Below are 24,653 nucleotides of genomic sequence, written 5' to 3' on the forward strand. Positions count from 1 at the left end.
CCATTGAAGTCACTTGTGAATGTGTGGTTTTCTGTTATATTGACCCACTTTGCTTGGAAATTCTGAGTCACTTACCTAAATCAAGTCAACAACCCTCTTGATCTGTGCATTTGTTTTTGGGTCAGCAACATTAGCCGGGCACCTACTCAGCGATTTCACAATTGCAGCTCCTGTACTTGTTTTCATGCCGGGACCTAACCTAAAACTTTTCTAAAGTGCATTGCTGAAGTGTGTTGGTCTACAAATCAGTCCATGTGGATCCTGGACCCAGGCTGTTCATGGATTGAAGGTTACGCTTCTTCTCTCCTAAAACTCAGCTCATACCTCTCTTTCAAGTGCCAGATATTCAAACCTCATAGGACATTTTTTTTTACGTGGACATAATTTACGTCTGGGCCTAGGATCCAAGGGACACATAGATTGACTAGAAGGCTAGCAAGGGTTCACGTTCCATGCAAGTTTATGTTACGGACAAATCATATTTCAGGATCAAAAAGACAAACCAGAGAAAAAGACAAAAAAGTAGATATTTTTGAAAGATTTAATTTACAGCAGGGACTCCTAACGGGGGTTGGTTATATCATTGCTTCCCAATCAATTTTTTTCTTTTTTTTAACTGTAGATATAAAATGGCAAAGTCTGATGTTTAACAAGACCCAAGAGATCATTTCCAAGACAGCTGAATATTTTTTTTTTTTTTTAGTTTTCACACACGTGGACCACACAAAGAAAAATAAAACCCCAACAAATCTAGACGATGAAATCCAAGGTGTATATTGAGGTGTGTGTGTCATACATCCACACACTTACATATATGTGTTTATCCACATCAACACCTAAAAGGTCACCTAAACAAAGTTTAAAGATATAGTTAGCGTGGGGTAAATGACTAACAATGGCGTTTTATGTGAAATAATGGAAATTCTTTCCAACACTGAACATTAGTAAAAATGCCAGGTGTATTTAGTAGGTGTGTTGAAACCCTGGCAGAAACAATTTTTTTTTTACCATATCTATCCCAACACAGCATTTTACTGCATTTTTCAAGTACTCTCATGTACAGCCAAACACAAAATGAACATGCTTCATGTAATTTTATCCTAAGAGCATTACAGTCTAGAATACATACTACAGGCTAGCCAATGTGCCTTGCTTTTCAACACAGACTGCAGACACTTGCTGGAGGAAAGTCATGGACCTACAGATATGAAGAGCTGTGAAAACTAAAAAAAAAAAAAAAAAATGAGAACCACAAGCAAAACTGCTCACCATAGCGTTAATGCTCAATCTGTTACACTTGTCTACAAAACCCCTAAAGCAGGACAATTACTTTGATGAACTAAGGACAGGTATGGCTATTCTGGGGTTCAATGGAGAGCATACTGAAGGTGCTTTATAAAATACTTATTGAAGCCTAGCTTCTGCTATAACCGTCCTGTTTCTGCCAGCCAGATGTATCCACCAACAACTCCATCACCAGTAGCTGGAGAAAGCTAAGGTGACATTAACTGCCTAAAAAGTATAATGGTCTTCTGAATAGATCACATGATGATGGTGAGATCCTGGCTGACCAAGCTTATTACTTTTACCCTAAAGCCTTCAGATTCTTGGGGATGATTGCTCAGCTAAACTTCCCAGCTCCTTTCAATCAGGTCAAAAGTAAGATACTTATATGCTTGCCACTGGGCCACTCTAGATCAGTTCATGAGGATAGCTAGTAAACCAGGTCACAATGATCGGCCACACCATTAAAACCAATGATGGGTAAATCAAATAACATTGAATAGAACAATGGCAGCAAGTGAGCAGTCAGCTCTTGAAGCAAGTAACATGGATCTGAGCACAGGAGCTTTCTGTATAATAGAAGACTGGGCACCTGGGTGCCAGAACTGGCCCATGGAGCAATAGATAAATGAGACCTGGTCTGCTAAAACAAAGCATATGGAGGATTGGGTGCACGAGGCTGGAGGAGATAGTGTGACAAAGTCTTGATGCCAGATACAGGCCACCTTCAGAGATCTTGTAAAGTCCATGCCTCAAAGAATCAGAGCTTTTTTTAGTGGCACACAAGGGACCTACACAATATTGGCATATGATTTTAATGTTTTGGCTGATCAATGTCAGTGTATAAATGCAAGACAGTTAATTACTGCTGCTATTCCTTCACCTACCCCAATAGTATTGATGCAGGGAAAAGGGAAGAAGAGCCAGGACCTCCACCAATGCAATCCTGAAGACACACACAGAACATGTCACAGGTAATACAAAATCAACATCTGCCCAATCTCAAACAATTCATTTTGGATGGACTGGCATTTACATCAGACAGCTTAGAAACAACTATTCTTGAGTCTACCACTTGGTCCCTTTTCAGATTTCAATTCTGTAGCACCCCACAATATTAGGAGACAGTATCGGATACAAGAGGCGACCACTGTACAACACAGCCTTCATCTATTATTAACTATTGCCAAGGGGACAGAATGTGACCAAAGCAAAAACAGCTCTGTACTACACAACCTTGGCAAATACAATGCCCTCAAGGTTCCTGAACTGGATGGCCTACCCTACCAGGCAAAAAAAAGGTAGAAACATGATGGGTTATGTGCAAGTCCGAGCAGGCGCAAGATGGGCTGGACAACTCAGGAACGCTGGCACATGAGCAGCAAGAAAGATTATTTATATATGTATATATGTATATATTTAAAGAAAGTGAATCACCCCCCTCCCTTCCCAACCCCAACTACTGAACACTGGAGATGCAATGGCACCACCTAGAGTTATAACTCAGGAGAGATTGACATTTTTTAGGACTTTTTCTTAAAAGAGGTAAACCAGAAACACTTATCCGGAACTTTAAAACTTTTTTTTTTGTTTCTTCTTTAAAATGACATTTTACAGTATGACGTTTTTGAAGAATTAGTTGTGACGTTACGGAATCAATCATGGTCTTGCTAATGAATTGTTCTGTACAATTGATCGGACCCTAGAAGCGAAAAAAGAAGTTAGCGGGAACGAACGTAAAGGCAGGACCTGTGAAGTGTGGTACGGTTTTTGTTTTTTTTCTCTTGTTATGAATAAATTTAATTTCCTTGCTAAACCATCAACAGTATGATTTTTTTTTTTAATTTTTTGTTTTCTCTCTCGGTAAAGCATGCTCCATCTACAAGGCCACTTTGCCTACAATGACGCCGATGATGAAGAACAAGATGATCAGAGCGAGTATTCGGGTATTTAGGCCTTCCTCTTTTACAAGGCTAGAGGATGTAGACGCAGGATTACTGGAGATCGGGCCCTTTCTCATTCTTAGTCCGTCTTCCTCCTACCGCAAGGGAAAAAAAAAAAATAGTGTTACTACACCACCTAGCGGTCGGAGATCAGAATACCCCAACAGTTTTCACAAAAACATTTTTATAGCTAAAGAGTAGATTAAACCCCTGATTTTTTTTTCTCTGCTTTTGTCCCATCGGAAAGATTTCATTTCACTTTTTTTGGTACATCATTTTTTTTCTTAGCTACCCCGACTCTTGGTTTCATGCAGCAAACTAGCTAGGATGAGTGAGGTGGTGTCCCCATATTTCACCCACTGTATGAATTACAATGGTCAAATTATGAACACAATATATGACAATCATACTTTTGCAGCATTTTACAACCCCTCCTATCCAACCTGATCAGATATCGAGCAGTGGGAAAGATCTTACCTTAAACTGTTTGTTCTCATCCCGTAGCCTTTGGAGTTCGGCCTGAAGCCTTTTGTTATCGTCTAACACCTTCTTATACTCGGAGTCATCCAGACTGGAGCTAACCGATTTGAACATGGTAGTGGATTCTGTCTTTGTTACACTGCTAGATAGAGTCTTGCCTATTTCTCCGTCATGCTGAAAAACAACAAAAAGCCAAAATGAACAGGTTGCATGGACTAAAAGGGTGACATAAACGTTGAACTTTAGCCAAAACTTTACATTTCTGATTTTTTTTTCTGTTGTGAAAATCCTCTTCATTTGTCATGGTTATCAGAAAAAAATATAAAGTGAGGAGGGAACTAAACTTTTGCAGAAAGTGAAAGGACAATAGGGACATTAGTCTAACCAAAATCTAGTCACCAGTTTGGTGTAGACACGGACAACAGTAAGCAATAGCCCTTCTCTAATCAATCAAAAACTAGGAAAAAAAGTAAGATTTTTACTAAAAGTCCTCATTATATCAAGATCCATATAACCGGTACCTCAAAGAGGTCACAGGTTTCATCTTAACAGAGACTACCCTAAATACCGGAAGTAAAATCCACAATTTGCTGCTACAGTCAGAGCAGAGACTACTAAACTGGGCACAAAGTATGACAGGTACACTTATTAAGCACTGCAAACAGGAGCAGAGAAATGGAGTTCTGAAGTGCAAATATACTCACAGGTTTGTCATTCTCAGAGGGTAGCTCGAAGAGACACCGGAGTTTGGAGTCCATGAGGTCTTCCGGTTTTGCTTCTTTCCACTGAAAAGTTCAAAAATCACAGTTTAAATAAAGGACAGAGAGACACATCATTTACCCATTCTTTATTAGCTGTACGATTTTTGCTGGTGGAAAGATCTACCATGTTGCCTGAAAACCCGAAAGCCTCCCGACAGTTCTAGAAGCAACTCCAGGAAACCTAGCTGAAATATAATATACATTAAATATTTTGCCTGCCAAGTACCTGTAATTGTGCTCTGCTAGTCCTGAGATCCATGCACTTCTCCTATGCTGTAGTTAGGCACAGATACTATTTCTTGTTACAGCTTTGAAAAACCCTGGGTCACTTTTCAACCCTGAGTCTGCTCAATTGGACATTCCGCATTATCAATTTTGTACAAGAAAATACAGTGGTGTCATCTAAATGGCTATCGGTACCCAAGAGATTGTGAGAGTTTTAAAACTATTAAACTCATTTCTTTAATATCCTGGTCAAACTCTTGGTAAGAGTGGACAACAATTTAAATTTAGCAACCTCTACATCAGTATTTCTTATGGGTCTATGGAACCCCAAAATGCCTCCAGAGGTTGCTAGGGGTTCCAATGAGCAATTTGTACCTCTCAAACAGCTGTGGATATAGTAATTATAGAAGGGGTTCCATGAAGACTGGAAAGTTATTTCAAGGTTTCCTCATGTTAAAGTCAAGTAAGATGGACCTACATAATGCAGCCTTCCTCCTCCAATCTGGAACACTGCGACATGATATATTATTGTACAAAGCAATGTGTATACCTAGGTAAAATAGTCCATTGTCTGCATGAATTAGGAGAGTGCTTTTGCTTCTACATGGTGTCCCACACAGCTACATCAGGAGATGGTGGGGGAAGGATATTACTTAGAATAAACTCTACTTACTACAGCTTCCATATCGGAAATGTCTGATGGAGCAAAAATGGACTGCACCATAAACTTATGCTTGCTCTTCTCATTGGGGTCGTAGTCAAAGGGCTGGAGCATAACTGAAAAAAGAAATAAAAATGCATTAGAAACGGTAATGATTAGTAGGGATGGGAGCTTTGAAAAACTTTCCGTAAACCCAGATTGTTTTTTTTCCCTAAAGGGATCAAAAGAAGAACCGTCTGTGCTACCCAAATGCATGAACCTATGGAGGAAAAGCATTTACAAACGCACATCTATTGTAGATAATTAGGCAGAGAGTAGATACACATGCCAACAGGGAACCACAATTGTCTGCTTTAGGAACTGCGCTTTGAGTAAATGGTGGCCACAGCTGAGATTCCATAAGAGGTTTCAGCACACATACCTAATATGTCGCATTGTCAGGGACTTATAAAGGTAAAAGGTCATCCACCAAGAAGCAGTCGGTGACACATGCAGTTACTTCCTCTAAGGGTGTAATAAATCAGCATGTTTCTGGATTACAGGAAGCTGCTGACTTGTTCAGAGTAAGGCAAGAGGTCACAAAAGCTATTACCATGAATAAACCTTCATGTATAGGATCTCTCCTTCTTATCTTTGGAATGTTCTGATTGTTCCCTTTAAAGAACCAGGCTCCGGTTAAAAATTAGGATACCATTTTAAAATGAGAAGAAAGATGAATGGCTAGGAGAGACGGTAAAGAAGGATAGACTGAAAAGGGGGATGTTGTAGAAGAGGAAAAGATGTAGACAGGAGAAAAGAACATATTCAGTACATAAAGTCACTTTCTTCTAACACTGGAAAGGAGGGCAGATGTCACACCAGTACCGTGCTTGACCATTTCAGCATATATTTCTGCTGACAATGTTTTTGCCCACTGGCCAAACTGTTCCTGGAAAACAAGGATGTGCTGGATTTGGGTAGATGTAGTCTTTAGACATTAAGCAGAAACCAGCAGGTTCCTTATTAATTTCTTTGTCTTTGCATGCAAAGCTTCTAATTGATTCACTTTTCTGTAACCCTTTACATAGCCTGGACTATCTGTCACCAGCTTGGTACATAGGGAATATCAACCTAGCAGCCAGCTAGGGCCCTCTGCTCAATGGAATAGAAACAAGCAAGATGAGGTTCTGTCCTTGAGTGCCCTCTGGTCAGGAATAAATGCTGATCCCAGCAGACCTCCTCAGCCTGTGCAAATGTAGAGCATCCGCATCTTGTATGCATCATCCTATATTATAGTCAGGTTACTGCCCCTCTATTTGTTTTGCCGAGTCCTTCCTATTCCAAAATCCAAAAGAAAAATCAATGGCAAGATTGCTCAACTCCAAACTTCAAGGGACACATTTAGGGCAGGATTTTGTAATACATGCCATAAAATGTATTGCGGTCTGTTGTATGTGGATCCTGGCTCTCCATTACTGGACTTGGGCACCCCCAATCTATACGGGGGGCTTATAACCTCCTCTTATGTAAAAGAACTCAGCCCAGGAACACGAAGCTGTCACTGCCTTCCTATCACAGGCACCAGACGTATAGGAGTCACATGTACATTAAGCGTGTCTTAGAGGGGCATTGTTGAAGCATTTAAAGATCTTTTCAGTTCCTATTTGGAAAGGTAAACACAAATCCTAAAGGGAGTACTCACCGTCTCTTTAAATAGGCGGATAGAAGGCTTTAACGAGCTTTAAGCAATACAACGTTTTACTGAAGGCTACAATCAGCTTGTAAAAAGTGACAGTCCACACTTCCATTTACAAAGCCTGCCTACGTTTTGCAAATGCTTTATAAAAGCCTGATGTATACAATGTTCTAATATAAAGTGAAGCCAGGAAAGCCTTGGACCTGTGGGAGGTGTTCTCTTCTTGCTATACCTGAGAGATGTTTGAAATGAGGACACCAGATTTGCAGCTTTCCTGTAATCCCCAAACCAGGCTACCAGATTCTAGGAATATGCTAAAATCTAGATGTATTTCTTTGATTAGAAACAGTGGAAAAATAATAAGTAAGCCTGCACAGCAAATAATAAAACGAGGGGCAAATATAAGACAGGGTTCTTATTGGATGACTTACCAGACACATTGATGGAGGAGCCACCTTCAATAACCCCACTGTTAGGCCTCACACAGTACCTACGAGGAGCGGTGGTCTTCACTTTGAAGCAGACATTTTTTTCTGTGGGGTTCATGAGTTTCAGGTTTGTTGTAACGACATCTGTGAAAGGACCTGAAATGAGAGAAGAGACTCAAAATCTGATGTCTAAAACAAAACATTTACACGGTGGTACGGAGCTTGGTCTTACTGGCACATAGACCTGGTCTCCATTAACATGAAGTATATAAGTCATCTCTAGGTCCATGTTATCAACCAGGGTTCCCCCAGAGTTTTCTTTGACTCCCTGATGCTCCCTTTGACATTCTTCCCAATGGCCAGCAACATAAAAGTCATTCTTTCTAGTGACCGGCACACCAATGTACTCTGAGCTGTGGATATGGTAATTATAGAAGGGGTTCCACCAAGACCTGAAAGTTATTTTAAGGGTTCTTACATGTTAAATAGCCGAGAAGCACTGTCCTATGTGCTCCTGCGTTCTCCAACACTGTAGGCCTTGATTTATAAAAGTATAAACATTCAATGAAAGCTTTCTGAATTTACAGAACAGTTTATATCTTAAGACCAAACTTTATATTTAAGTTTGGCTAGAGTAGAGAAAGGTTGGACACCTGTCCATTTGTCATCTAAGTTCTATTTAAGAAATTGTTCTGTAGAAAAAAGAAGAGGAAGGAAATATCTTCATAGTGGGAGAAATGCTCTCTTGGACCGCAATTATTATTTTCAGGCAGTCTTGTCCTTTTATTTTTATGTATAATACTTTAAGCAAACCTGTGCTTTGTACATTCAGAATAAAGCAAAATGTTTTAATTAACAGCCCCCTTCCATAACAAGCAGCATATACAAACATGTGAAAAGGTAAGTACACCACACTGATATTGGTGACTTTTTACACATATTTCAACAAGATCATAATTCTAAGTGCCTGCAGAGAAAAGTGATATATACTTTAACAAAATGACAAATTGACTAACTTAACACAAATGCAGATTTGCCATGTGGAAATAGTAAACCATTTACCACTTCAAATCCATGAAATGAGAACGAGGTATTCCAGATTAGGTGGTAATATTAGGAACCTTTTTAGGCCTATTTGTACCAGTGTGTTCTGGTATTGCAGAACGCAGCATTACACGACACAAATTTGTGTGCCTGCTTGTCATTTATTCTTAATGGCACCCCAAGCATTCCTTACAGGTCAATCCATTGCCTTGCAGCTTTAAATTCAGCATATTCTGTATTATTGTGTGATCTGTGTGTGGAGATGCACAGGGAAAGTACGGCTGTGCTAGGATTTTTAAAATGCACTTTGTTGCCTAAGTATGCAGGTGGAATCCCATATAAAGTATAGACATCTAGGGTCTTAAATTCTCTTTTTGCTACTGAGGTGTGTGGTGTCATCATGCAAAGTACCAACAGCATTCTAAGGTCCTCAGAAAGGAGCATGTGGATGTCCATGCAAAGGACTTTGAACATTATCATTCTACAAGTGGTATATAATTCAAATGACTGTCTATTTGTCCAGAACTGGCTACACCAGAAAATTCATGGCAATACCGGGGGACACTTCTACAAAATGCCTACAAGATCTAATTTCTGCTAAAGGGGAATATACCAGAGAGCAAGTCTGCACGTTTCCCAAAGTAATGATTTATGATGATTAATAAAAATACAATTTATTCAAGTAGATTGCAGTTATCGGTAGGTATTATTAAAATCATATCTAATGTCCCGGGGCTATATTTACTTTATCACAGTGTTTCTTCAACCACCCAGTGATCTGCTTGAAAGTGGAAACAAGTGGACACTTCCGGTGCTTCTATCCTATGTGGAGGGATTAAGGGAAACAATGGTATAGACCATTTAGACTTTTTTAATATACATCATCGTGATTTTATGTTTGATATCTACCTGCCAGGTTGAAGATTTACCCAGATTGAAGCTTACTTATTAAGCAGTTTCCTGGAGTAAGAAACAATGTTCCTGCTTGCAGGAACCAAACTTCCACCTATTTGGCGACCAATACAGAAGATTACAAGGGCAAAATAAAAGTGTGTAGGCAATACAGATGATGCAGAGAACTAGAAGCAGCATTTACCCTGAATAGGAATAACTTCTTCTATATTTCCGCTGACTGAGCCATCCTATAACAGCTCAACATTAAAGTACTACTGAAAACTACTCAGTACCACAGCAACTAACCAGCTCCATAAAGGAAGGTTAGCTAATCGAAGAACTGACTTTTCACAGGAAACAAAAGCATAGTGCCCAATAGACTTCATTTAATAAAGCATTTATGCAGGTTATGTCAACAGATTCTTCTTCTGGTTTTGTAAGCCATGATAGAAAACATCTGGTAAAACCACACATGTGCATCCTCAACTCAAAACTTGGACGTATTGGTGTATTTAGCATAAGAAGCAATGATAAAGCTTTTTAGTTTCACTTCCAAATGTCTCCTTTGCTCTGTGAATTAGCTCTTTGTATGATGCCTTGCCTTTAGGAAGAGGAGCGGCTTTCTGAATAAAACATGGTATCATTTACCGAGACAATAGCGGCCACCAGTGTGTGGATCTTGCCTTTGGGTCCTAAGAACGTCCAACCCGTCAAACTAGATTATCAGCTTCAATCACCCACACCTGTTTTACCAAACACACGGATTCTGCATTTACATATTACTGAGTTGTCAAGAATGTGGCGCTAAATTCCACAACTGGATACAATTTCCCGATCAGGGTGACATTTGTGTCTTCGGGTACGGCCCTGCTACACCCAGTAGGCCTCAATAGGCATAAGCTGTGTTTTAGTGATCGGCTGCATTTTTCATAGACATTTTAGTAAAAGTTTTCTGCACTCATGTGTAGTTCCAGCTGCATTTTTCACCTGCATTGATAGAGTCAATGATGGCCCTTTGGTCCACCTCACTTCCCAGGACACCACAGGAATCTGGGTATCCAAAGAAAAACAAATTTATTCACTCTTGGGAGTGGTTAGACATAAGTAAGACTTAATCTTCTGTCTATGTGCCATCAGGGAGGTTTCTGCTCATGTCCTAAAGGGGCAACAGTAAGAACAGGTTGGCAAAATCCGAGACAATTTTGAATTCCCCATCATTTTCTTTCCCAATGGTTGGCAGAGGTTGGCAATGCCATCTTGGGCTCCATATATCTGAAGACAGTCATTGCATGTGGATGTCATCCAGAAGGAAAAGAGCAAATGGACACTTTAGTTTCCTCCTGATGTAACTAGCAACGTTCCCATCACACATGAAATGTAAGAAGAGCCATATTAACAATCTTCCTGCACACTTCAGCAATGTAAGAACTATTTATACTCTGGGTATCTCCTCCAGCTGGAAAGTTTGTGGGCCAAATAAAAAGAAAGAAGGCAGATTTACCATCTTCTCATGTATTAAAATAAAAACTAAAAAAGTGATATCATTGGATGGCTTTAATTACATAAACCGTGGTGTATCGTCATGACCTACAGACCTTCTGCCACCGGTACCTGGATCTACGCTCATGTCAAAGCGGTTCATAGAGCTGGACCGACTCCAAGAATCAGGTAGCTAAAGCACTGGAGAAAAAGAACACTGGGAACCTAATTTATAAATCTATTTTACTGCTGTCAGTAAATTACCTTTAGCTGCTGCTAGAAGTTCCTGCGTTCTCAAGACTGGACTACACATTATTTGTCCATTAGCGTACAGCGCTGCGTAATATGTCAGCGCTATATAAAAACTGTTTAACAATAATAATTCTTATATTGTTTCAAAGTGTGAATACCAATCATAAAAGTCTCAGTAACTGAAGAGTTTACAGTCTTATGTCCCTAGGAGTCACATGTGTAGAACAATTTAGGTAGAGGAAAGATTAACCCACCAAGGGGTTTATGGTGAGAAGGAAACCATAGCAAAAGCATACAAACCAAATGTATCATCACTTAGAGTTCACATGTGACCACACTCTGGTATGTGCCAGCTATGAGCTCTATTTATTAAATGGGATTTCTGGGAACCCGTTTCAGAGAATTTGCTGCTGTGCAGACTACCTAGTATCAAGGAACTTCTCAATGAAACTCTTTGTGCACACATTTACAGCCAATTCTACTTAATGGAAAGCCCAGCTACATGTGGACCTCCATCTAGTGGCCTTTTCATTAAAACAAATAAAATATTATTTATAAATAATAATACAATAAAATAAATAAATGTTTATAAATAATCAATAAAATAAATGAATATTTATAAATAATAATACAATAAAATAAATAAATGTTTATAAATAATCAATAAAATAAATGAATATTTATAAATAATAATACAATAAAATAAATAAATGGAGCCTTGGGTAGATAGTCCGTAATAGAAGGAAGAGCTCACAGGAGTTGCAGGTAGTACTTGGAGAAGATGCGGGAGCAATAAGTTATCACTATAAAAATGAGAAATACTTGAAGGGTGCCGTATCACATGGCAATCTCCACTTTGCTACTGTTGGGAGTTTTCCCTCACTTCCTCTCTGGTGAAACTGCTGTGAGTGGCACATAAGGCGGGGAAAATCTAAGCAGTAAAAGCTGACAAGGGTTTTTATCCTTCCTCGTTCCTTCAAAGCTTTAAAATAACTTGCTGGAACTGCACTTAAAAGGGTAACGATGTTAAAAAAACAAAAACAAAAATTTTTTTTGGACAGAGCCAGCCGCTGGAAACAATACAACAAGTCTTGTGCATGTATAAGAGTTACATCACCAGTGGCCATCCAATAGCCGAAGAAGATAGCCGCCATCTCAGAAGTCTGCGGTGAAGTTGATGGCTTCCTTTTGACCTGTCAAAGCTGCAGGGAGGCTGCACACAGGTAAGTCAGTGCCAGTCAGCAGGTATGTGATTATGGTAGGAGTTCCCCAACCAGCATTGGGGATAATTTCTCTTTAAGGTAAAGTCAACATTTTGATTTGCTAGGCAAGAAAGAAACTGTCCAATAGGAATACCCATTCCAGGGTCAATGTTTGATTTAAATGGCTTGTCCTTGAACAGGAATTGAGGGGAATCTCTCTAACATAGCTCTATAAAACAGACCCTAAGTCCAGATACACAATATTTGCTTTCAACTCCACAGCTCTGGTAAAAACGAACAGTTTGTTGTACCCTTTACCCATGTACCCATTCGATGCAATAAATAAAAAGTTCCGGGTACACTTTAAGCTGCCCCAAAGTGGGCATTCAAGCATGTGCCACTAATACAAGTTATTTTCCAGTTTACCATAAATATCCATGGTCATATTGCCAGAGCATTAATGTTTACGCCTAAAGAATGGGAAATGAAGATGGAGGCAGAGAACATTCTTGGCCCGTGTTCTTGGATAAAATCTAAATTGGATTGGGCATCTTGCGTACATTTCGGCATTGGCCTGTCTTGTGGCGTCTCTCACACTTCATAAATACGCAGCAGTTGATCTCGCACAAGCTGCAGTATGGTAATAAAGCCAGTTAAGTAATGTAATTAGCATTGACAAGGCTTGGCTACAATTACAAGAGCTGGCAAGGCATCTAAAGTTTATTTATATTATCGGAGGTTCTCTTACACTTCGGCCCTTCCTGACTTGTTTATCTACGAGAAACACAATCGTGTAACCTCAGCCCGGGGCTGCAGGTGAAGCCACATCTCCAGTGTAACAAGACAGACATATACGATTTGACTGAATGCAGATAAATAGAGATAAGGTGGCCGTGAGCTTCCCTTATCTGGCTGCGAGAGCTGAAAGGAGCCATTTATCAACGTCTGAGGAGGACAATACTCGAAACGGCTGCACAAACCAATGGTACTAGGCCCCGAGTGTGACAAACAAGCACAATAATAGTTGTATATGGCAACCAGATTGCAGATATATATATATGTGTTTGTTATAACTATATATATATATATATATATATATATATATATTTGCACAAAACTAGCGATCAGGCAGACTCACAATTCCAGAGGGAACAAGCAATGTCCCTTCAAAAAAATATGCAAATGGCACATTGTCCAACCTACTAAGTAAAGGTAATGCCTGGTCTCAATTTTCAAATATCAGGGTTTAGTTCCACTTTAACATTCCTTCTGTAATAGAAAATAGGGCACATACACACCTCTGATACTATACACAAATGACTGGTGTCTTGTACGGACGTTCCAGCAGAAAATCCATGTACACTGTGTATTCTGTGCTCCCACAAGTTGGTTGCGTTACACAAGGCACATGCAATGCATTGGTATGCAGGGTTACTATGCAATCTTTTTAGCATTCCTATATGTTGCTGTGTGATGCACTTTGAAAAGCACAGCATGGACAAATTTATATTTGGTGCAATGTGGTACTTAGGACAGCCATACTGAGAACAGGCCCCAAAAGCTTTGGTACTTCGGCGGAGGTTGGGTAGTTGTTTAGGCATCTTTCTGACTTCTAAATTCATGTGTTAAATGGAATGTTTAACTAGCATAAAGATATTTATTTTGCTTATATAAAGATAAAAAAAATACACACATATATATATATATATATATATTTATTCTCAAAGGACTTTTTACTAACCAACTTGAATGGCAGACGCCAACCCTACTAAGACTATAAGTAAAGTTCTGGAATGTGTGCTAAGATAAGTTACAATCTCCTGATCTGCCCACATTATACCTTCATGTCCTTGGGTGGGGGGTACATGACAAACTGGCTGCTCGCAGGTAAGATCGTGACCAGAAAGGTTAGAAAGCCACCTCTGATTACTACTGTCTGGTAGTGTCTTCCTGCACCTCGCCTTTCTAATCTCCATGAACATAAATCTAGAAGGCAAACTCAACTGACCTTTCAGGTTAAGGATGACTGTGCATGTAGCGTGCCCTTAGGGTTGCTGGACAATGAATAGATGCTGGGCTGTTTTAAAGTCATTCTGCCAAAGAATTTTATTCTACAAGAAATTGAGATCAAATGGAATGTAGAAAACATTTCATGTTTCAGTGTCTGCCCTCACAGAAGGAATGTGGTGCATCGAGTGGCCCTCCGTGTACATTAACGTTCTTTATTCCTCCAGTATGAGCAGACAATTACTGGGGATTTTTACCTTCAGCCAGCTAGATACCAAATAGCCAGGATTATGGGACCAACAATATGGAGTTCCAATAATCCTTGATTCATGTCAGCTAATGCAATGTGGGTAAGCAAATCAAAAACTCCTTCTTTAGCAAATACCACAAAACCAAATGCCTAGGATTTTGGTCACATGCGCAGCACTCTAGGAATCACGCAGCAGCATTTTCTCCAAGAAAATCAATTATTTGAGCATTTCTATTGATTTTTATTGATTCCAGCAAGACTACGGACATGTTAACATTTGTGAATAGAATGGAGGAAAAAAAGAAACAAGCTATAACCCATCAGTGTGATCAATTTGTATCAAGTTTTGGTTATTTGATACTCTATGGTTTGAAATGTGATCTCCAGAAGTGCACAAAGCCACCCTTTCCTAGTTCCTATATTGATTATTACGGTGAAGTTTGGGTGGGTTTACTTCTGGCATAGATCATACAGTCTGTAGTGCCCTTTGGGGTCCCAAATGCACAATTCAATCCTTGTGTTATAAAAAGCTGATGGTAATACAGTAATTAAACACATGATGTGGATTATTAGCTATTTTTGGCTTACCAGGGAATCCAAAAATATCCAATTCTCACGAGTATACAATTATTATGTTCAATTCAAAGCAATTATTTTCAGTTGTGCTGTAGCCATTTTATGGGAAACATGCTTTGTATTTGAGTACCTTCCTACCCAATCTGACCATCGGTTCCTAAAACGGCAGTTCTTCTGCAAATTAGCATATGTCCAGCTCAGTGTTACCTACAAAACGCATGCTGGGGTGATACATACAGTGTTTAACCCAGAAATTATTTTACGCTGGGTAGAAAGAAATTCTAGGCAGGTGTCTGCCCCTTTATTGTGACCCAACTCTTTGGAAACCACCCAAAAGTGCCGGGTGGTGCACCCAGCTAAAAGGGCCTGGGAGATCACTGACATTCTCTGTTTCGGGGTTATCTACCTGGAACAAGTATGGAAATTAGGGGATCTTCTTATACTGGCTCTGGGTCACGACTCGTATTGAGGGTGGAGACATCCAAGCAACTAACATTTTCAGAAAACCATTGGCAATGGCTGAAAAGCCAGAAGCCAATAGTTGGGTCATGACCTTACAATGACGTCATTAAACATGCACCTGTGATTATGTCACAGGTGTAATGATCCACTAATAAAGATGAACACCACCTCAAAAGTTAAATTCCGAAACCAATTTCAGGCAGATCAAGAAGCAATGTCTTCCATTGACTTAAGCTACGTACACACTTCCAATTATTATCGTTGGAAAACGAACGACGAACGTTCATGCACGATATATACGAACGATCGTATAGCAACGATTCTGCACATAGAGTTGACACGATCGTTCGTAGATATTGTACACACAATAGATACGATCGTTTGAGCGATAGAGGAACTATGTGCACGACAGGAAAGTGAACGGACGTTCGTTCATCACGCATGCTCTGACCATGGACGATCAACGAACGACCGTACACACGAACGATGTTCAACGATCGTCGTCCAATCCGATCCGGCCGTTCGTTTCCAGCGACTTTCCTCGTTCGTCGGCGTCGTTGGTTACTTTTTTACGAACGATTTTTTGCCCAATCGATCGTTCGTCGTTCGATTGGAACGATAAAAATTGGAAGTGTGTACGCACCTTTAGATTTAGGAGGCAGCTGCAAAGATATTCCAGATAAAAGTGATAGGGTCTAGTTAAAGATCAACTTCTGACCTAGTTATACTTTGCAGTGTTGTCCCACCACACCCTCTCAGCATTGCATAAAATTGGTCCTTCTGGATATGGGGAAGGAAAAGATGATCAGTATTCGGACTTAGTGGTCCAACACAACAGAAAGGGTGACATTATCGCCCCATGTACCTCCTAACATCAAGTATTTTCTGGTGGCTGTGATGAAAGAAAAAGCATTAAATAACCACTTGTAAAGGCAAATTTATATGAGCTGGTGGGTTGTTTTTAAAGAGACCCTGTGTGCACATTGCCAAACCTATGGAACCAAATTCTAGGGTTCCCATATACCCAAACATCAGGCGCCATATTGTACAACGAGTCATTTAGAAAGTGAGTCAGCTATACAATCAGTAAAGCACTTTGGCTCTCCAATAACACTGAGGGCATAGGACACTGATAACAGGTCGGCTCTGAAAAATACACGGGCAGTCCTTTGCTCGGTACAAAGGCTTATGTTGCATCAGTACAATATGACAATGCTTTACTGAGAAGTACACAAAGATGATTGTACACCAACGCCTTCCTCAGAGGTAGGAAAGAATTCTCAGTACAACAATGTCTACATAATAGGGCTTATTCAATCATCACAAAGAATAGACCCAATGAGGATGTGCAGTTGGAATTGCATTAATGTACAGCTAATCCAAAAATGACTTTATTCATGTGAAATACGACTGGTTACCATACTATGAACATTCCTCTTTAATATTTACCCTTCCCATGTGCCGTGTAGTGTCCTCCTCCTCTATGGATCTTCACTGAACGTGATGTAGAATCTTTACATTTTGAGTACAGAGCATTGTACTTTCATGACACCCTACACTCATTGAATGTCCTCAGCTGACACTGGGTGTCATTCATACCAGAAGAATAATGTCATCTTATTACTTATTTTGTGGTAGATTGATGGTAATGCCAGCATGTGGGCAGCATGTGGGGTGCTGGCTTGCAGTTTTAGTTATCGGCTAAGTAAAGGTTGGAGGTCACAATTTGCACCCAAGCTGTACTGCCGGTCAGTGAGGCTGCCCAATATAAAAGGTACTGACTTCCCACATGAAGTCACAATTTGCATAATATCATTCAGGTTATTCTAGGGAAAAAAAAAACAGCATGGTATGCAGACATCTCCGGGTGCCCCACTTATGTACAAGGCTATTGGTTAAAAAAAAAAAAAAAAAGTTCAACCCATGCATGGCTTGGATTGATAAAGGTTTAGACCTCCATTTATTTTTTGCACACTGTATGCCCTTTAGGAACAAAAACAATGGAAATTGTTTCCAGAAAGGGCACAAATTTCATAAAAAAGGATAATAAAGGAATGGAAAATAATTGTGGCTGGAACTTCTTGTAATCACGGCTTTAGACAAGTAAAAATGAGCACTTTGTTAACCCAGTGGTCAGCGTTGTCTGCAGAAAAACAATCTCATTTCTAATATATCCCTTATAGAATTCCCTCCTGAATCCGAATTCTTCCCCTACCCAACTGCCTCACCTAATGCTTGCGATAAACTGTGAAATTAGACAAAAATGTTGAATTGTTCAGAACTAAAAAAGTGTTTTATAATGAACACGCTCACTGTATATTTGGGCAGAATGTCAACAGAACATGGATTGTAAAACATCTGTGACAAAGATCACAATTGCTTTGCTTTGTCATGACAAATATTTCTTCAATTGCGATATGAACTGAAATTTTGTGGAGTCAAAGGCCCATCACAGACACTTTCTCTACATTTAATGAGATAATATGGTGGAATCTGCCATAATGCAAATCACGTACCAATCAAGATGATCAAATGCTTGGTGAGGTCAATCACAAAAGGTCAATATGGTTGTTGATTGTCATATCAATCACAAATAATACAGCTAGAAAATCGCACAGTGTAAACCTGAACTTATACAGGTCAAGAATCCCAAAAAGTTCTACTTCTCCATCTCTTATCTTCCAGCCTGCTGATTCAACAGAACCAAACTGTTGTGACCATTTATGTTTTCTGCGCTCTGTACATTGTACAAAGTAACACAACCACGACAACTGAAACATAAATCAAGTCAAAGAATAATAATGTTACCCTAATGACGTAATATTTCTGATTGCCCACATCTAAAATATTTAGTAAGGCAGCACAAAGAGGGTAATGATGTCCAAATAAGTTTTCAGATTGGTGTAAAAAACTACCAACTGACTGATTTGATCCTATTTTCAATATTCAGATAAAGCATCAAAATGATCCCAGAAGTGTAAAATTAATTTGACTACTTTAGATGGCATGTGGCACTCTGTACTCTCCCATTTATCATCAGACAGACTAAGCCCTCCCGATCAGGGCAATGGTGACCTTTTATCAGTCAGTAGCTGCCTGTGCTGTGTACATCGATGGAGATTTATAAATATTTAATGATCATCCTTTTCAGGCCACTTAGTAGGGATTGTGGTGGAAGGCGGCTTAAACGCCCCATTCCTGGGATACCAGAATCCAAAGTGCTCCAGGATCAACATATATAAAGCTGAAAGTGTTTGTGCCTCAGCCTGCCCAGTCCTGATACTGATGGGGTTTTTCATTATCGTGTAGATTTAGGGACAACAAAACTCTTGTTTATCTGGTTGTAGAAGAACGTAAGTACTGGTCAGTCTGATTGATCCTCAAAGGGGTCTCAGATTGACATGTGACAGACATGTGCAGGTAAAGTATCATCTGTCCATCAGCCTGGGACTGGAAGGTGAAAGGAGAAGTAACAGACCAATGACCTTATCTAACTTGTTGGGGCCATTGTAGCCTTGACAGCAAGCTTAACTGTGCTTCCAATTCAACCAAAATTTGAGCACGTTTGTGGGGGTTTCTGGAGTTCTCATGCGGCTTCTGGCCATGCAGGTGCTTTTCCTTCTTAGGTGAAAGAAGCACACTGCCATACAAAATGGCAATGCATGCAAACACATTGACCAGCAGTTCTGTCTGCCACTCCTGGGCACAAAGCAGCAATTTGCAATGTACCTGAAGCGCCCAACCAAGTGTTTTTCCATCGAGCATATACAAGAGGTTTTAGTTTGCTCTCTCCTCATTGGCATGAACATTGAAGCACAACAGATTGGCTCCTTGTGCTGCTTTTCCACTTCCAATCTGAGCTCTGGAAAAAGGGATTACAGGAGGTTGATACCAAGTTAGATTCAATGATTTAGACCTGTCTGATTTCAGTTGGTTTCTAAGAGTTTAGAAATACCTGCTGTCCTAATAACATCCGATCTTAGATGTTGAAAAGTAATTTCTCCACAATGCTTACAGCTACTGAAGTGACTAAGTGCTGGTTGTAAGCTGCTTTTACTGCTTAAGACTTTTGTGTTAATGATCAGGGCACCGGTTCTCTTTGCATATTAAGAATAATGTAACTGCCCAGAGCCTAGCTCCAAGGGAAAATTGTAGAATTGCACTGGTGCCTCTTTATTTTTTTAGAAAATGCTTGATGGCTGGCAGTCAATGCCCAGAACAAGCAGAGATCCCAACGTTGCTTGCTTCTTTCAGGGCTTAAAGCCACAGAAGGGTGACTACAACCTAATAATGGAGTCACTGCTATTTAAACGTTACAAGGTTCCTCCATAAGTGAAGGCACTACAGCCATCGTCAGTGCCACTAGTGAATCACTGACCCAGGACAAGGATTCAGCCTGCCATGCATGAGTATTCATACCCATATTCTAATCCGACAAGTTCACTTTAACGGTGTAACACTTTTTAGGTTTATGTTCTGAGGTTACACAGGGTTAACGGCTCGACATCAGTTCAGAAAAATCAGATTATGTCAGTAATTATTCATGAAACACACGGGCTTATCTCAGAAACACAAGCCTGCACTTTATCACCATTTCAGGCTTACTGTATGGAAATCATTTCTGGATCCGTACATCACAAACCCCGGTATTCGGGGAAAATCATTGCCCTATATTCTACGCCCATATTTCATTTGATCAGAAGACATTCCTGTACGGGAACCTTTCAATCTGTCCAATCACAGCCCTATCTGTACAATCACAATTTTCATTCACCTCGAAGACACAACACCGCCTAATCCGGAACATGCGAGAGGCCAAATAATTCAACTAAATATAGTGCCTGGATGTTCTGATATTAGTGCTATGAATCACAGCCGTTTCAAAGCCTTGAGGGGAACGTCCTGCTCCCAAAATACCGACTATATTCAGTACAAGGAGTCAGAGTGATGATAGGAGAGAAGGGGGGCTGCAAGTGACCTGGCCCGAGGAACGGCTACTGGATCCGGTACGGTGGCCGGCTGGAGATACACCTTTCAAATCTGGAGGAATCGGCACTGGTCATTGGGTTTCCTGTACAGATTTGTACCATGGACATGGATTTCTACTACACACTTACTGCAGGTCAAGAATACAAAGAGGGAAGGACACTGCATGCAAGATCTAATACATGTCATTCTATAAGGTGCACAAGAGAAGAAGAATCTAATACAGAACATGCAGCACTGTACTTATTTATTTTAGCATCTATTAATCAAGTGTATAGTTAGAAGATAAGTGATATATACATATTATATATTTATATTCATGCAGCATGTGAATCCTATACATTAGGATATATAGAATTCCTGGTTACAATGTTGCATTTCTATATAATGTGTGTGGGATCAGGATCCAATGTTGTAGTTCTGTACAATATGTGCAGGATGTGGGTCCAAGGATTTAGTCAAATAGAATATATGCTGTCATGTGGATCCAATGTTGTAGTTCTGTACAATATGTGCAGGATGTGGGTCCAAGGATTTAGTCAAATAGAATATATGCTGTCATGTGGATCCAATGTTGTAGTTCTGTACAATATGTGCAGGATGTGGGTCCAAGGATTTAGTCAAATAGAATATATGCTGTCATGTGGATCCAATGTTGTAGTTCTGTACAATATGTGCAGGATGTGGGTCCAAGGATTTAGTCAAATAGAATATATGCTGTCATGTGGATCCAATGTTGTAGTTCTATACAATATGTGTGTGGGATATGGATCCAATGTTGTAGTTTTATATAATATGTGCAGGATCTGGGTTCAATCATTTAGTCATATAGAATATTTGGTGTCATGTGGATACAATTTGTAACCTATACAGTATGTGTGGGATCTGGGTACAATGGTATAGGCCCATGCTCTATAAATGATCCTGAGACAATGTCAGAATTTCATATTATGTTTAGGATTATGTGAATCCAAAATTGTAGTCCTATACAATATGTATGAGATCTTGGTACAGTGTTGCAGTTCTATATTATATATGGTGTTATGTGTAAAATCTGGGTACAATGTTGTAATGCCATGCACCATGTGTGATCCATTGGTTCATTGTTGTACTCCTATATTATAGAAGGTGTCATGTTAATCCAATATTGTAGGCCTTTACAGTATGTATGTGATCTTGTTACAACATTGTATTTCTCTATTATATATGGTAACATGTGAATCGAATATTGTAGTGCTATATCGTATGTGCAGAATTTGGGTAAAATATTGTAATCCTGTGCACTGAATGTGTGACCCTGATATATAGGATCACAACGTTGTATGTGGTGTTGTGTGGATACAGTGTTATAGCCCTATACAATAGGCATGGGATCTGGGCACAATGATTATGTACTATAGTATATATGGTGTCATGTGGATTCAATGTTGTAGGCCTTTCCATATTATATATATAAATGTGGATCCACCGACTATCCCTGTACAATATGATCTGGGTACAAAGTTGTATTTTTATATTATATATATATATGGGATAATGAGGATCCATTCAGTAGCTTTGTACAATATGTGGGATCTGGTTGCAATGTTGCATTTGTATATTATATATATAGATGGGATTATTTGGATCCATTGAGTATCCCTGTACAATATGATCTGGGTACAATGTTGTTTTATTATATCATATAATATATATGATGTGGGTACAATGTTATATATATATATATATATATATATATATAGGCTCATGTGGTATCCCTGTACAATGTTGTATTTCTGTATTATATATATATGATCATGTGGTACCCCTGTACAATGTTGTATTTCCATATAATATATATGACCTGGGTACAATGTATTTCCATATAATATATATGACCTGGGTACAATGTATTTCTTGTATACAGATGATATACAGAATAGTATGGTGTAGTGCCCATGCCCCTGGCACAATGTAAGTCCTATGGCATGGGGTCCATCCCAGCAATGTATTACATATCCCCAGTGTTGTATTGTCCTCCCATCCAGCCTATAGATTCCTATCTGTGCCCATTGCTCGGGCCACACATGCCCCCCCTCCTCCTCCTCAGGCACACACACCAACCGATCCCAGGATATTGTGCAATGGCCACCCTCCCAGGGGACCTACCTTTGAATTTGAGCTCATGCTGGGGCTCCAGGACGAGGACCTGCTCAGATTTGGCCATGTCTCCTCCGGTGAGGGCAGTGCATGCAGTGCTGGGGGTGCTCGGGGCCTGGGCACTCAGCTGGTGATGCAGCAAAGCGGCGGAGGGCGGAGGTTGCTGACGTCACGCACTGCAAGGCCAGGAGGAGGCTGCGCCCGGCGCGCATGCGCACTCTTCGGGGAGGAAGGGGGAGGGTGACTGCAGGGGACAGGGAGGGCAGTCACTCTGCATGGCTGTCAGGGGCAGGACGTGGCCTGGGAAGTGTCCCCAGCTGCTAGCACATGGTGTGGAATGATATGGCTCCATGACTGTGCCTTTAAAGAGAACCAGTCCTGGCTGAGAATGTTTCCTCCTGCATGGTGAACCCAGCAATGTCATGTGACCTTTATAATGAAGCACCAACCTATTATGTAGCCATGTACAACAATAAGCCTGAAACAGAGCTTACAATCTATTATTATAATAGGCTCCCAGCTCCTGAGTGTGCACACAGGCCTATGTATGCAATAATATGGTTGCTTCAGAAGTGCAAATAGGAAATCCTTGCTTTATCCCAGCACCCAGGGGTACCTGAGGGCATGGAGTGATCTGCTGCCCCGCCACCTTCACCTACCCTATCCACAGTACCACCTTTATTTTATCCTACGGATACCCCCCTCCTGAATAAATAGGAGCACACCTGATCAAATTCCCTAATAGACAAAATTAGAATTGTTTTGATCGGTCCAACGTCTTTCATCCAATCCATCAAGAAATATTATAACTCCTCCACCTATTTCATATTTTCCTACAGCTGTTTTATGCACACACAAGATTCATATGTAATGTGGGCTGAGATAATGTGTGTTATTGCATCTCACCCAAAAGATCTGTTTGCACCCCAGATGTGGTTTTCCTTTTTCTGGCACGGTTTAAAGATGTTGGGAAAATCTTATAGGTCCACCTAAAAACTAATGTCGGAACGTCTGTCCAGTGCTGGGATTGTTTTTTTCAGGAAATGGAGGGGTAAAGAAAGCAGAAACTCATATCACTCACCTACGCACGTTACCGGCACAGGGCCGCCATCTTTCTTCTTTTCTTCATCCCATAGACCAGCGGTCCCCAACCTCACGGACCACTAAATTCATAATTCTAAATCCCGCGGACCATTAATATGAATTTTTTTTCTTTGAAAAGATAAATACATTTGTAAAATAATGATCTTCCTAATAGTGCCTGACGAGGACTGTGGAGGCTCTTATCCATTGATCAGCTCACGGGTAAGTGAAGTATTACTATTGTTACTATTATCATTAGTTACATTATCTTTGGTATTACTAATGAAATGCAACATTTTTGTTTGCTTTTTCTCATTATGGGTTTATTTCATTCAAATCTAAGGCTTGGTACACACATGCAATAATTTTCGTTGGAAACAAATGATCCATTACAGATCATGTGATAATTGTTAAAAAAAAGAGCACAACGACTGGTCAACAATGCTGACGTACGGGGAATCGCGCTGAAAACGAATGACCGTCCCAGCGGATCAGTTTGCCCGATGATCATTCGCTATCTATTGTGTGTACGGTCCTTTAGTGATCATGGATTGTTCTGCAGTACACTTTCTCCGGTACACAGTACTTCCTGCATCGTTCAATTGTTTATAGTGTGTGTGCATTATTGGTGGATTATATTTGAACAATCGTTCGTTAAAGCATGTACAGAATTGTGCACAATACGATCGTTCAAATATAATCATAATTATAAATATAATCATAATTATATTATAATCAATGAATATTCAAAATAATCGGAAATAATCGTTGATTTTTCGTTTTCAATTGATAATTATTGCACGTGTGTACCTAGCCTAGGAC

The 24,653-nt window shown here is 39.9% G+C and overlaps 1 protein-coding gene across 1 annotated transcript; it reads right to left on the reverse strand.

Annotated features, from left to right (window-relative positions):
* Positions 1–527: 527 nt before the first annotated feature.
* VAPB (VAMP associated protein B and C) lies at positions 528–22,926 on the reverse strand. Its single transcript, XM_072414505.1, has 6 exons — positions 22,758–22,926; positions 7,461–7,613; positions 5,367–5,470; positions 4,412–4,492; positions 3,705–3,881; positions 528–3,322 (listed from the first exon to the last, which is right to left on the reverse strand). The coding sequence occupies exons 1-6, from the start codon at positions 22,813–22,815 to the stop codon at positions 3,164–3,166; spliced, it is 732 nt and encodes a 243-aa protein (XP_072270606.1). The 5' UTR covers positions 22,816–22,926; the 3' UTR covers positions 528–3,163.
* Positions 22,927–24,653: the final 1,727 nt, after the last annotated feature.

Source organism: Pyxicephalus adspersus, chromosome 6 (assembly GCF_032062135.1).
Source record: "Pyxicephalus adspersus chromosome 6, UCB_Pads_2.0, whole genome shotgun sequence".
NCBI lineage: Eukaryota > Metazoa > Chordata > Amphibia > Anura > Pyxicephalidae > Pyxicephalus > Pyxicephalus adspersus.

Bases quoted from the DNA above. Each gene is read 5' to 3' on its own strand.
- VAPB (XM_072414505.1), bottom strand. From the start codon at position 22,815: ATGGCCAAATCTGAGCAGGTCCTCGTCCTGGAGCCCCAGCATGAGCTC. The intron at 5,471-7,460 runs GTAAGTCATCCA...TTCTTTTTTCAG, and splicing joins CTCCTCCATCAATGTGTCTG to TTATGCTCCAGCCCTTTGAC. The intron at 4,493-5,366 runs GTAAGTAGAGTT...TGAACTTTTCAG, and splicing joins TTTCCGATATGGAAGCTGTA to TGGAAAGAAGCAAAACCGGA.